The sequence below is a fragment of the Carcharodon carcharias genome, chromosome 17, assembly GCF_017639515.1.
Source record: "Carcharodon carcharias isolate sCarCar2 chromosome 17, sCarCar2.pri, whole genome shotgun sequence".
Classification (NCBI taxonomy): Eukaryota; Metazoa; Chordata; class Chondrichthyes; order Lamniformes; family Lamnidae; genus Carcharodon; species Carcharodon carcharias.
In genome coordinates, this window is record NC_054483.1 from 16862613 (window position 1) to 16877609 (window position 14997).

The window sequence follows — 14997 nt, forward strand, 5'->3', positions numbered from 1 at the left end:
AGGCCAGCATTTATTGCCCATCCTAAATGCGCTTGTTCAGAGGGCATTTAAGAGCAAACCACAGTACTGTGGGTCTGGAGTCACATCTCTGCCAGACCAGGTAAGGACAGATTTCTTTCCCTAAAGGACATTAGTAAACCAAATGGGTTTTTACAATTGTCAATGGTTTCGTAGTCATCATCAGATTGTTAATTCCAGATTTTTATTGAATTAAAATTTCACCATCTGCCAAGTTGGGATTCAAACCTGGATCGCCAGAGCAGTCCTTTGGGACTCTGGAATACCAGTCAAGTGACAATATGCCACTGCCTCCCCTAAACCTCCCTCAGCCTCTGTACCTCATTCTCGTTGAGACATTCCTTAAAAACTACCTCTTTGACCAAGATTTTGATCGTCTGTCCTAATATCTCATTTTGTGGCTAAGTGTCAAATATTGTGTGACATCATGGACTGGTAACTTTTGTAAAGAGCTATAAATTTCCCAGTGACAGATGGAAAAAAATCACACAAGACTTCACATTTTAAGTCTACTGTAACAAATTAAAATCAACATTACTTAATAGGCAACTAACATACCAAACTACAGAAAAGATACTTCCCCATTAACGTAACTGAGACGCTTTACAACCTTTTTTGTTTTATTACACTCTTAGCAGATATGCAGCCTTGTAGTTTCAAGTTCAAACCCCTCCTGACTTCTCCAGCAGACTCACTTCTCCCTGTCGCATAATTGCAAGTCTTCTAATGACCTTTGAACGTCACTTCATTCAGTCTTCTGAGTATCCACCTACTGACTTTCAGCAGTGAGGCCAACTCTGGAAACTCCTTGGTTCTTAAATCTCCATATGTCCTGTTTCTTTGAACGGAAAATCAATTCCCCTTGCCAACTTGAGCAGTGATTAACAAACAAAAAGCTTTTTCTTCTGCTTTACACAGCAGCAGCCATGTCTGTGTCTACATATCTGTCCAGAAAAACCTGTTGCCTCTTTCTCCTCAAGGCACCGTTACAAGTATGAAGTTGGGTCAGTCTCTTTAATTTAGGGTAAAATAGAGAAATGAAGGGGGTTATGTGACCTGTTCTGAACTTATTTTATTCATTAACAAGATGTTGGCATTACTGGCTAGGCCAGCATTTAATGTTCATCTCTAATTGTCCTCGAGAAGGTGGTGGTGAGCTGCCTTCTCGAAGTGCTGCAGTCCATGTGGTGTAGGTACACCCACAGTGCTGTTAGGGAGAGTACCAGTATTTTGACCCAATGACAGTGAAGAAACAGATATATTTCCAAGTCAGGATGGAGTGCTGGTGTTCCCACGTGTCTGCTAACTTTGTCCTTCTAGATGGTAACAGGCGTGGGTTTGGAAGGTGCTGTCCAAGGAGCCTTGGTGAGATCATGCAGTTCATCTTACAGATGGTGCACACTGTGCATCAGTGGTGAAAGAAGTGAATGTTAGGATAGGGTGCCAATCAAGCATACTGCTTTGTCCTGGATGGTGTCAAGCTTCTTGAGTGCTGTTAAGAGTTGCTCTATATGCAAAGCCTTTCACTGGGCATTAAACAAGTAGTGCAGTGGATCCCTCCATGTTTAGAGAAAATAGAAGATGCACTTCTGGCCAAAATATGGCTCAGACATTCTACATACAGGTGCAAAAAAGGGACCCGCAGCATGAGTGATTTCAAGTGTTATTTGATATTCAATTAAACATCATAGTCACCAACTAATCAAGATAAGACTGCTGAAAATGTCAAGCTTGCACAGAACCGATCACCTGCAACAAATGGCAAAATGCAATACCATAGGCTTCATTAGCCAAATAAGATCAGCAGTGCTTAGACAGGGGAACCACTCCTGCTTTAATTCCAAGTACAGCAGAGGCAAAATGGCAACAAGTAACCTGCCCTGGCGCAAATAAAACTCAACAAACAAATGGATGTGGGGAACTATGCTGTGGCACTGACTTTTCAACAGTCCAGCTGTATGCCAAAACCTGCATCTATTTACTGCTAAAAAAGTGAAGATGCTGTCAAACTACAGGCTGTTGCTTGACTACTTTACACCTTCTGTCATCAGAATACTTACCTTTGGTCCATACTCTCCACTTTCTATCTTGCAGCCAGTCATTTCTCTCACTTGCCTTGACTCCACACGCTCTGACCTTATTCATTTTATTATTGGTGCCTTATCAAAGACGTTTTGGAAGTATAGATATAGTACATTTACTTCATTGCCTTTTATTTACTTTCTCTTCCTTCGTCAAAGAATTCATCTTGCTGCTGAGGTGTTTTATTAATGCCTTGAGCTTGACCTCAGGAGGATCTAATTATTCCACCGTAAACTGGGTGGCCAAAAAAAATCCAAGTAATTGATAAACTTATGCTGTTAACCTAATTTATGAAAGGCACAGTCATATATTACCAGGTATTCAAAGCTTACACGTGGCCCATCAAAATCCAACTAATTCAAGGGGTTCAGCTAAACATCAAGGACATTTAGTTTGAAACCTAATGCTAAAAGGAGTTTGGAACTTCGTAGGCTTACAAATGGCACCTCTCCACAGTTAAGTGAACCGCAGCCTATTGCACTAAAGTCCTACTAGCTGTTCCCTAAGATGAGATGGGTGGATTTCAAAAAATTGTAGACTGTGCAGGATCAGAGGAAAAGGCAAGCCTGAAGGGTAGAATAGCAAACTGTATTTCTTTAGGAATAAGTTCTGTCCTATGGAAGAGCATTTTGTTTAATTGTACATCCAGTTATACAGAAAAGGATCAACGTTTACAATATTTAAAAAGAATTCCGTCAAATGTTTTACGTCATAAAAGTTGTTATAAAAAAATCCAGATATGGGGTACATAGCCCCCACCAAACAGACACTGCTTCTTATTCTAGGTCATCCTGTGCTGAAATCTAAGCATTTCCAGCAATTTCCCAGCAGTGTTCCTCTTCAGATGGTGCTGGTGAAGGAAAGGGTTGTGCTTCTAAGTCATCAAAGCAGTGAAACATGAAGAGACACAAAAACCCCCATGCGAAATAAAAACACACCACCAAAGAGTGCTGGCTGCTAGTACAGGATTTCACATTCTTCTTTCACTAACTAGTTAAAAATGGTTCATGCATCATATCCCTCAGGGATCAAGTCTGAGAATTTCAGCACATTGTTAACTAAACATGCCGTAAACCATCTAGTATTTTGGAAAACAGACCATTGAGACAAGGTTAAGGGGCTTGGTTTATAGTTTCAGAGTTAAACCTGAAAATATTAGCATCACTTGCATTATTTCAGTCTAGCCACTGGAGATGGAAAAAAAACTCAAATGAAAATTATCATTTGGCACGTTTCTCCCACATCACTGCCTTAAGCACCAACATCAGCATTGTTGCATACGACACACAGCACTCCATAGTTTACTCACTCTGAAGTGCACCAGGGGCACCTGCATCTTGCTTGCTGCAACAGAGGCGCAACAGGAAAAATGTCACAGGAAACCATTTAAAGTAAAAATGTCTGTGAGCTCAGTGACTGATATCCATCTCAACATCATCCTCCTCAGCAGAGAAAGCAGAGAAACTGATTGGTTGACACTCAAGAGTCCGCAGGTTCACCAGACAAGCCACCTGCGTTGCAGAAAATTCCGGGACAGCAACCAACAGCACCTGTTGTCCATCTACACCTGAGAACAGAGAGTATTTTCTGTAATTACTCCACAAATCTGAAAAAACTATACACAAGATTAAAGCGTAGCCCAAAAGGGCCAACTGCTTCTGTTGCTTTTTGTTTGATTTACTTCCTTCTCTACCCCAAGCAAAAAAAGGGGCCAAACAAAAGGCATAAAAATTGCTTTCCAGCAACTTATGTCTTTCTCACTGATCAAAACAGAGGTTCCCTCCCTGCAGAAGGTCAAGATGAATGACAGACAAGATAGAACTTTGATGCAGCATTAAAACTGGTTACACGTTATTGATTTCATCAGATCATCATTACAGGCTTCTGTAGATCAATAATTTTCAAACACTTCTGCATTCCTGTAACAGCTTCCTCAAATGGTGACCATTTTGAAAGTGAATTCCTCCATTGGCTACTCACAGCCTCAAGAACTTCAATAGCTATGGCTATTGAATGGTTCCCTGCACAGACTGTATAGCTGATGTTCCAAAGAACCCATGAGCTCTTGTGTACTAAGCAATCTAAAAATACAGTAGAAAAGCAAAATAGTCTAGATGCTGGAGATCTGAAAATAAAAAAAATGTAAAAGGCATCAAAAACAGGAATAGGGAAGGAAATATACAGATGAAGAGTAAATTAATGACCTGTGAAGTGCTTGGCTAAAGAATTGGGAGTTGCTTACATGGTAGAAGTGATATCAGCAGGAGATGAAAGGATGTACATAATGCAAGAAGTGAGTATCAAATACAAGACAAATAGCTCAGGGGGTAGAAAGGGAAGTATGAAAAATTGGCAACATAAAGCAGGCTCAAGCGGTCTGATGGTAGCTAAAAACATGCAGACACCTGGGGCATAGACCTCCCACAATAATGTTTCAACAGGAGGACACCCACCACCAAGTGCAAACCTGCTTATTCCTCTCCTTGCATACCCATCTCACAAATTCAGAGGGTGCCCTTTTTCAAAGTTCTATGCTGAAAGCAGCGGGTGGGCAAAAATTTGCCATTTAAAAGATCAAAATCAATCAAAACAAATCATTTCTTTTAAGATTTCAGTTCATTTTTCCTAACTTCATGTATCATTCCTTCCATATTCCTAAAATAGTCTCTATAGCTACAAACTAAATTTTACAGCAGTGCAGCAACACTTCTTTTGCCAACTTTCAAATCCAAACTGTTTAACAGTTACCTAATCTCTCACTTAGCGTCATGAACTGTATGCAAGTTAGTGAGTGGGTTTACTCCACTCTGTTCACTAGTTTAGCAAATCAAAAGAGAAAATAATTTTGATAATTTGAACGTAACAAGACACTTCCATCGTATGGTTAAGCTATTCTAGGCTTTCTGGATTTGTGTTTTCAACTGCCTGATTGAGTCACTAAATCCATTAGAATATCACATTATACACTCGTAAAGTCACTGTAGGCTCTGCAGATTGATATTTTAGTGTTGAGTAAGCAGCTGGAGTTGACCACAATGGTTTATTTTAGAATAGAGAGTGAATTGCACAGATACTGTTGTTTCTAAAGCAAATACAAAAAGAATGTGAGCAATTCTTGGCAGCTACCTCACTTGTCTCCAGGGTAATCCAACTGGAAATACATCCATTCAATAATTCCAATCTTTACACAGGTTTTCTAATAGAGTTGTAAAGAATAGGGTTCAGAAACTTGACTTTCAGAATGACTATTGTTAGGAAATAGAGTTAGTTTAAGTGATATGTGTATTTGGATGTGTTAGGAATAAGATATATATTTACGTTTAATGTATGTTTTTCTATTTGTGGGTTAAAAGTGAAACCTGGGATTTACTATCATTATAGAATGGAGACAGCAGGTCTAAGGCTTTGTTTGTGTGCCTGCATTCTAATGAGATTTTACGATTCTTGAAAAAGGTAATCAAACAAGGTAGAGGAAAAAAACTGCTCTTACCTAGCAACAGGAGACCCCACAGAGACATAGTAGTAGTTTCAGTTCAGTTTGGTTGCAGCTGGTCAGTGGGTTCCAAGAATGAAAGGAGTTGCCAGCAGAAGCTGCATAAAAGAGGGACAAATAGCAAGGCCCAAGTTGGGAGCAGTGGCCAACAGAAGCAGGGCAGGGGAGGGAACTGCAGAGGAAGCAGGTTTCCCCAAAGAACAGAATAAGAAAGTCCCCAAAACCAGGGAGTGGAACAGGAAAGGTCCCAAGAGGACAGTTAAGTTAAAGGGAATATTCCAGGCCTCAGTGCTTCTCTGATAATGACAGAAATCTATTTATTTTCTAACATCTTGGCGTCAAAATATTACATCCCCAAATTTCTCCATAGTGTTACTAACATAAAACATCAGCACATAGAATAAATTTACTGCTTCAAATTATTTATATTTCAGCAGTCCTTCCAACCCTGCGTTTAGATTTTCAACTAAAACATTCTTCTCTATCTCCTGCCAAAACAGAAATCATGTTTCTGCAGTTTGACAGTGAACATTACCATTTCTTGAGCCATCTCTCACATAATAAAGCAGGTCCTCACCTTTGACAATTTTTGATTTGAATGATGGCGCATTGCCACAGAAGTAAACATGCGGACACTCTTCAAAAATGAATGGATCATTCATGTAAAATGGGTAACATCCTAGAAATAAATAGAAATTAAGATATTTTCTTATCTACCCCAACACTGCTAACTCAGAGCATGAAAGAACAAATATGACAAGGATATAGAGGACATTTATGTTGTGAGAAAATGCAGGTCATATCGATATATATATTAGCCAAGAGTAGATGCCAACGTCTTTTAAAAACCGCCTTCCGGCATAAAACTGGAGGAGGAATTTTCTTTACAAAATACCGAAGGGTTAGGGTGCAACACATAAATAAATGGAGGTGGAAAACTATGAGATATTTACCAAGTGTGTCAGGTGCAGTAGGACTCATGTGGCCTATCTGTAAAGTCCACTCTAAGATCTCAAGGTGATCTTCCATACTGCTATAACAGAAAATGTCCTTCACATTCTGCCCAGCTGTTCCCAGGAACCTAAAGGCAAGGATTCCAAATTTAGGCCTCCATAGTTGGATTCATAAAATATACCACCAGGTTTTTTTGTTTGTTTCTAGAATTGAGACTTTAACTTTATATCCCATAAAAAGGATACAACAGCCAGTTTGCAAAAATCCTTAACAGTATTTAATCTCAAACAACCCCATTGTTACACACCCTCTTTCCCTATATCCATACCTAACTCCATCAATGTCTGCCTGATAAGGGTTGGTGACAAGCTGCATTGTGGGGTAGGTAATAGACTGTGGAAACATACAGTGGTGGAGTGGCTGCTGTGGCAAGGTGTAATTCGTCGGATCAAATTCTCCAGGCATGCAATCTACGGGAACAGAAGCCTGTAGTGAACAAAGAAAATAATACAATTTCTGCCTTGAGTAACTAGTTATCTGTCAAGCTCAACACACTATAACAAACATATTTTTTTATTTCTGTAGGACTGTGAATTAAATTACAATGGCTGCAGTTTTAAAGACACGTCTACTGGAACAGGATGAGATAAAAATACAATGTTGCAAACCTGAGAACATAGTGTGCCATAAAAGGCAGGATGGTGCCAGAAAGGAGTCTTGAACCAAGGGAGCTGCCTGGCAACCATGTTTTAATTGGCTCCTGGCTGGGCTATGTGCGAAGTAGTGCAGCTGAACAGCTCTTAGCCTGAGAGGTACAAGGCCTAAAACTTCTTTCTCCTGTGTGTAATGTTCCAGTAATTCTACGATAATAGCTAGCTGGCTTTTTTCTCTCTCATCCTTATAACCTGCTGTCTCTCTGAAAAACCCCTGTCAAGAGGAAACGGGGAAAATCACCATTAGGGACATGGAAAAGCAAGTGCTCAGCCAGTGAACCAAGGGCTGAAAGTGCTGGGAAGACCACCTCGTGTCATCAACAAAGAACTGAGAGGAATTCGGAAGACATCGATCAAAGTCAACTCATTGAATCCTGTACTCCAGAATTGGTGCTATTGAACTGTTTTATCCCACCCTTAAAATTCATGTTTAGTGTGCCTTATGTATCTTGTATGTGCGTGTCTTGGGATTTAAGAAGGGGTAGAGAGTTTATAAGTTATAAAGTTAGAAATTAGCAGTTCATATTTCTTCCTTTTACCACTGGTTAAAGACAATTTGTTCAATAAACAGTTATTTACTTAAGTTTACAAGCCTGGTGCTCGTATGCTGTTAACCCAAATTAAACAATTAGCTGGTTTGATCAAATATTTCACATTTGTCACGGCTCGGGGAACAGTGGGGCTTGATATTGCAGCACACTATCCCCAGTGAGTCATGACAACCCATTTTAAACAAAGCACTCAAAGGTCCACTATCCCCCACCAGATAGTCAATAGTTTTATGCTGCTGTAAATGAAGCTAGGTCAAAAACATACACTCAGCTGCACCAGGATCTCGTCTAACATTTTGATGGCTTCCACGCTAGCTGCCTGGGTCTTCTTCGTTAGATACTTGGCCTATAACACAAAATACTGGGTTACAAATTTATAATGCCATCATGAGACAAGGAAATGTAAAAAAAATTACAAAAGCTGTGATGATTGGATCTGCCTGGTTCATGTCTCAATGCTCCTATTCATACACAGTCAAAGCAATAAAGCCATTCCAATATTTGACAGCCAACACAAATATGAAAAATTGTCACTTGGTTGTACAGAAGCTAAGTATTGTTGAAGCAAAAAAAGACGGTGCTGTCGAAGCTTTTCGTCTTGCACTCATCAGGACAGGATCTCAGGAATGCCAAATCTCAAAGGGAACAACTATTTATACTGCTTGAGAGGAGAGTGCTGCTTGGTTGGCAAGTAGAATCAGATTGGTCGAGGCGTTGCCATGAAGAGTGCACCAGGGAACAGTTAACTGCCAAGCATCTGCTTAAATTCAAACCAGCAAGTAGACTCTGATCTGTAAAGGCCTTGCCATGGGGGCTGAATCAGGGAGTGGCTATCCTTGAGACAACTGTTTAGTTAAAAAAGGAACATTATGTGAACCTGTTCCATGGCAATGCCTGTACCAATCAGCACCCTGTTCACAGACAGTAGTAATTATTATTCCCTTGAGATTTGGTATTCTTGCAATTCTGTCCTGATGAGTGCAGGCCAAAAAGTTTTCATAGGTTGTTTCTTTTTTTCCAGCAATACTCAAATTATGAGAGAATAAAAACAAGCAGGCTCAATGGGCTGTACGGCCTACTATTGCTCCAATTACTTCTGTTATATTCTTACGTTATACAGGTGTTAATACTGCAATCTGATAACCAAATCAAGCCAAGCCGCACATTGCCTCAGATGCTAGCCAGCTGAAGATTTTCGGTAATAGTTGAAGAATTGCAGCATTTAAGAGACAAATTAAGCTGTATTTTTCTCGATACCTCGAGATATTTTTGATAAAATACTCTGAAAAATTACATGAAATATCAGTCCTTCAAATTGACAAGTGCCAAGGGGAAAACAAATATACACTTTAATTTTGTGTGTTGATAAAGATCTCTACAAACTCGGCCTGTTTCTGACCATTTGTGAACTTTAGGGTCTGTATGGTTGATGTCCAAATTTGCAGGTTAAGAAATTTGCTTAATAATGCCATGTATTCATTTAGCAATATGGAGAACATTTGCTGAAACTCTAGCTGTTTACCTTGATGAACGAGTCTTTGTTCTGGGTATTCCGACTGAGAAGATTTCCCGCTAAAATCACACGGGAGATTTTAGCAGCACTGCTCTGCTCGCCCTCATCTCCCAAATGACCTGTCACCATATCAACCAGAAGCTGCATGCCAAGAAGACTGTCTGCATTCTTTGCACCCAGGCCAAGACCAGAGGCTAATAAAACATACCTTCAAACAGCAAAATAATGCACAATTAACTCTCAGATTTAGTCAAAATTCTAACTACAGTTTCAAGGTTGTGAAGTGAAGCAAAGTAAAACAAATTAATTAGGCAAGTTGCTCAAAATGAAGTGTTTAAATTAGGAGGTTAGGCAAAAAGGATAGTCAGGCAGAATCATTTCACTCAAACTTGTAGAGAAAATTACCAGAATAATGCTGAGGTAAATATTATACATTGAATAACTTAAGAGGATGAATTCCTGAAGGAAAGTAAGCAATTGAGGGATATGGAGATACAGTTGATGTAAAAAGCTGAGTGGTGGGCTGAATGATCTTTTCTACTTTCACCTTGACTTCTTTGGATTTCTCATGCTGAGAATGCAGGATTAGAAAACTATAGACATTTCCTGGTGCTGAATAACATAATTAACCAGCTGGTACCTGTTGAAATTAATCTATTCCTTTCTTGAGATCAGTGATGTAAAAGTGTTCCTCCTCACCTGTCAGTATCAGGTCCTGCCATTTGCCGCTGTGGTGGAAGGTCAGCAGTACAAAGCTCTTCTACAAAGAATTTTCCATCACCCTGCTCAGCACCTAGTAATGCAACAATTGCTCCTAGTAAACAAGACACAAGGAAAAGTTAGATTCAGGTTATCGGTTCTGTGACACAAAAAGTGTTATGGCTAACAATGGGGAGTCACAATAATAACCATAATTATTGCAACCAATTAAACAATCAGCAACTCTTTTGTGAGTGACAGGATTAACACAGCACAACATAGGTCTTCTAAAAAATGAAGGTTCGCATAGTATTTAACAACACAAAATGCTGTAAATACTCAGCAGGTTAGGCAGCATGTTTGGAGAGAAAAAAATTAACATTTCAGGTTGACCATCGGTGTTTTACATTTAACAAGACTGTTTTAATCAACAATGTGATTAAATTGAATTAGTACAAAGCAGAACACCCAAACCACGATAACCACATCCAGAAAACAGAAACACACATCTGGTTACAAAGCTATACCTTGAATTTTTCCATCTTCAGCAAACTGAAGGAATATTCATACACTATAGTCAACATAAACCCTTCTGCTCTTAACAATTTATACCATCTCCTGAGTTGTTGAACTTGGGCATTTTTTTCCTCTGAGATGCCCAAAAATAAAGTGGCCTTCCAGAGGATGAAATTGAATCTATGTTTCCTCCTTGTTTTCTGTTGTAGCTTCAAATGCCTCCAATGGCCCTCAAAGCAGGTAATTTCTCTCCAAGTTGACATTATTGTCACTCGACTACCAAAGTGCAGTCAACCTTTCCAAGGAAAAAGGTGCATACTCGAGGCCTTGTATCTCATCAATGACAAATCAAACCCATAACCCTCCACCCTCAGAAAATACACATTTCTGCCCACTCCATTGTCAACTAGAATAACACTTAACCATGACTCAGCTGAGACAACAGGTGACATTTCTTGTCAGAAGTTTTCCTTCATTCTTAGTTCTGCACAATCATCTAAATATTTCTAAACATAAACCTGCAATAATCACTGTGCAGCTGCTGCATAAATATTAGAGCAGGTTACTCAACAATTTCCAATCAAATCCTGAAATCACAAAGCAAAAATGAGAAATTTGGCCTGCAAGGACCTTCAGATCCAAGCCTCCACATCACTATACTGGCCCAGCATCTATACTTAGCACTGCATCTCTAAAAGGAGAAGCCTTTCTCTGAATAGACTCACATTGTTTCAATGCTGTTTCCAGCCATACCTGTAACAAATTTCTGGACATTAATCTCTCCCTCCAATTTGATTCGTTGTAACTCATCCTCCAGAATAAGCTCATCTAGTTGATCTGTGTATTTCGTACGTGCTGGTTGAGGCAACAGGTTGTGCTTAAAACAAAAAGACAGAATTTAGTATTTTGGGAGACAGAATGAATCCTCCTAATTCAGTGCCACTGAGTTGTGACACATCATGATAAATGCCATCAAACTGGACGTGGTTCAAATGCTGCTCCAATCAACTTTCAATACGAAGCCACATGAAATATAGCAATTCTCAATATCAGAGAACCTCAGAAAAGAGTCACACCTGAGGGGTTGAGTACAAGAAGCAAAATAACAAGCTGTGCATCTAACACCCCAGCTCCAGAGGTAAGCAGACATCAAATGAAGAAAAGGAGACAATACAAAAAAGGAAAACTGGACCCTTCCATTTTCTCTTCAGATAAAGTACTACCTCAGTGAAAAGCCTCTTGACTGAGGTTCCTTCCCAAACTAAGTTTCGTGCAGAGGCTTTTGACTGCAAGTTGAGTCCCATTAATTATTTCTCAGTTCAAAAAAACTCACCTTATTCCAGAAACATAGATAATAGAAAAACCTCTTCATTCACCTGATTAAGTCAAATCTAAATTTTGTCAGTAATAACTGTAGCAGTGTCTGTATACTCAGAAATGACAGTTAAATTAATACGACAAAGTTTCTAGTAGCCAATGTACCTAAACATCACCACAGTGGTCATGGCAGTGTACAAATTCCATTCCCATAAACAGCAATTCAAGAGAATTGACTGCAGAAAGGAACAGAGATGGTCTGATGCTCAGTAAAATAAAAAAATGTTTCCCTGGTCTCCTCTTAATGGCCAACTAAAAGGGGTATTGGCAAAGGTTCAGATGTATGATCAAGGAGATTTTCCAGAGTCATCCTCAAAGAGCTCAATATGATTTGTGTCCCCCAAAAACATGCCTCCTACCTCCTCACTGATTTCCCTCAGGATGGACGGTTTCAATTCCATGTGTTTGAAGAGGGTCCCAATCACACAACATTTCTCCCCTAACTGCAGCTCACACAGCCTCCTCAGTACCACATCTGCTCCTGTAAAACATAGCACAGAAGGATCAGTGCCTGCGAAACAGCAACTCCGCTTTTGAAAGATTTAATTTCAGATTATACTACTGTGCTTTTGAGGTTTCATTTCATCACGCTGTTCACCGGGCGCTAAGATCTGAACAGGTTCTATTCATTTTAAAGGAACATCAACAAAGATCAAAAAGCACGGAGTTCTCGCTACAGCTGAGAATAATTGGAGCTGCTTTGAAAAGCTATGATAATTTTAAGTCACTTATCAAAATCAGCAGCAGATTCAATCATTATATTATATATAAATGATTTCACTGGGTTCAAGAAGACAGTGGCAGTAACAGGTTAAAATAATGGACAAACGTATAGCCTCAGCAGATTCTCACATTATTACACTATTATACAATCACTATATTGTATATCATTTCTGTACTTCTTAGGTCGTCCCTTGGGGACAACGATGACTCGCTTTCGCTCTGGTTCGATGGGTTCTGAGGTGGCTGTTAAGTCACGATCTGAAGGCTCTGTCACAAATGGGGCAGGGTAGTGCTCGAAGGATTGGGTAGATGGGCTGCTTGGAGGCTTGTGCGCTCCCTCCAACGCCTCTGCACGTGTCTTAACACAGCCTCTCTCACTTGTGCTTGGTGCCTTCCTGAACGAACATCCTCCATTTTGGTCGGTCATGAGCCAGGATCTTCCGCTGGTCGACAGGTATGTTCAACCTCTTTGCAGGCGTCCCCTGATGGATTTCCGCTGCCCTCCTGGGAATCTCCTGCGGCCGAGTTTACGGTGGAGCAATTTCACGGCGATAGGTTACACCAGGTAACGCCACGTTCAGGAAAATGATGGCAGTGGCAGGTTCAAACAATGGACATGTCTATAAGTGCAGCACATCCTCCATTTACCACTGCAATTATACCATTTGTTGCATACATTACACCATACATTGCATATTATATCACTGTGATTGAGGAAAACAATGGCAGTGACAGGTTCAAACAAATGGACAAGTCAATGAAGTGAATGCCAGGATTAGCTGGAAAAACTCAGCAGGTCTGGCAGCAACATAACTATCTTCTGTTGAAGGGTCGTGAGGACTCGAAAGGTCAACTTTGTTCCTCTCCGCCGATGCTGCCAGACCTGCTGAGTTTTTCCAGGTAATTCTGTTTTTGTTTTGGATTTCCAGCATCCGCAGTTTTTTTTTGTTTTTATAACTGAATGCCAGGCACTGGCCTCCCTCCCTCCAGCACTCACCCCACTTCTTTCTGGCTCTCTCCTCCAGTACCGGTCGCATCTGCAGGAGGCGGGCAGCGTAGATGTGCGCGTACTGGCGCTGGAAGCTGCGCTCGCCCAGCCTGAAGAGGCCGGAGCGGTTGCTGTAGGAGGAGGTGGAGACCCGCTGGAAAGTCGGGCCCAGCTGTGCCGGCAGCGGGGCCGATAACAAAGTTGGCTCTTTCTGGGCCGCCCGCTCAGAAAACATAGCTTCGGGGAGAGGCGCAAATAAAAGTTTGTTTTTTTTAAAAAAAAATTCCCTCCTTGCAGATCTCAGGCGCCCGACTGACTGACTTGCTTGTTTGCTTGCTTTTCAGTTGCGGCGAAGAAACGACAGCGGCGGCGCCTCCACTCGGACGCTTTTCCGTTGGGAGATTCCCGCCATGCGACGCGCGCGCGTCCGCCCGCACGTGACGAACCGCCGCCTCGCCTCTCGCGCGCGGGTGGAAGGGGCACGGCGGGGCGTGGGGTGGGTGGGCGCCATCTTGTTGCGGGGCACAACAAAGCAGACCTCCGCCATGTCACTGGGGGGCAAATTCACCGAAAGACAGAAGGGTTGCGGGGCAAAAAGGAAGCCATTCGGCCTATCGTGTCTGCCGCCGGCTGATCTCCGAATGAGCAATTCGTTTCGCGTTGTTCTTCCACCTTCCGTTTTATACCGTGGTCTGAAAAGAAGGTGCAGGGTTACGGGGGAAAGGCGCTGGGTCTGTTGCTCATTGGGAGAGCCGGTGCACACCATCCGCGCCCTAACTATTCCGTGATTCTGCCTGTAACGCTGCACATTCTTCCTTTTCAGCTAACACCCTAATTCCCTTGTGAGTGCTTCCATTCAACCTGCCACCTTCGCGCTCTCGGGGAGTGAATTCCACAACTTGACCGCGAGCAGAGTGAAAAAATATATTTTTTTCTCATATCGCTTTTGCTTCTTTTGCCAATCAAGTTGAAATCTGTGCCCTCTTGTTCTGGTAAATCGTGGCTGACGTGAGAATTAACACAATATCATGAAAGTTGCTGGATTGTTCATTAAACCCCAGGTAACCCTTCAGTAAAGGATCCCCACCTCTGGGGATCCACATGACTCCCATATGCTCGCCCCAGCCCCATATACACATGACTCCAGCCACAGACTATGTACTCCAATCTTAAATCCTTTTGAAGTGATCCAGCAGTTGAGGTGCAAAAGGAATCGCCCCCAGAAAGCAAGACCATCAACAGGGCAAAAAAAAAGTGAGCCACAAATGCAACTAACCATGTAGTGGTAATCCAGAAAGCTAGGATAATGCATGGACGAATACATTTTTAAGAACAGTACACAAAGGAATTGTTCCACCCTCACTTACTAC

The 14997-nt window shown here is 41.2% G+C and overlaps 1 protein-coding gene across 2 annotated transcripts; it reads right to left on the reverse strand.

Moving 5' to 3' along the window:
- Positions 1–2669: 2669 nt before the first annotated feature.
- Positions 2670–14053, reverse strand: pold2 (polymerase (DNA directed), delta 2, regulatory subunit). Of its 2 annotated transcripts, XM_041210179.1 has the most exons (10): positions 13637–14053; positions 12276–12397; positions 11293–11416; positions 10024–10138; positions 9334–9532; positions 8077–8157; positions 6876–7033; positions 6547–6674; positions 6171–6272; positions 2670–3667 (listed from the first exon to the last, which is right to left on the reverse strand). In XM_041210179.1, exons 1-10 carry the CDS (start codon positions 13860–13862, stop codon positions 3510–3512), a joined length of 1413 nt encoding a protein of 470 aa, XP_041066113.1. In that variant the 5' UTR covers positions 13863–14053; the 3' UTR covers positions 2670–3509. The 2 variants fall into 2 exon arrangements, with proteins under 2 accessions (XP_041066113.1, XP_041066114.1); XM_041210180.1 differs by lacking the exon at positions 6171–6272.
- Between the last annotated feature and the right edge of the window lie 944 nt (positions 14054–14997).

Excerpts from the sequence above, each read along its gene's own strand:
- pold2 (XM_041210179.1), bottom strand. The coding sequence starts at position 13,862 with ATGTTTTCTGAGCGGGCGGCCCAGAAAGAGCCAACTTTGTTATCGGCC. Across the intron at positions 6,273-6,546 it reads TACTGCACCTGACACACTTG|GATGTTACCCATTTTACATG; the intron begins GTAAATATCTCA and ends ATTTATTTCTAG. Across the intron at positions 3,668-6,170 it reads CAAATCAAAAATTGTCAAAG|GTGTAGATGGACAACAGGTG; the intron begins GTGAGGACCTGC and ends CTCTGTTCTCAG.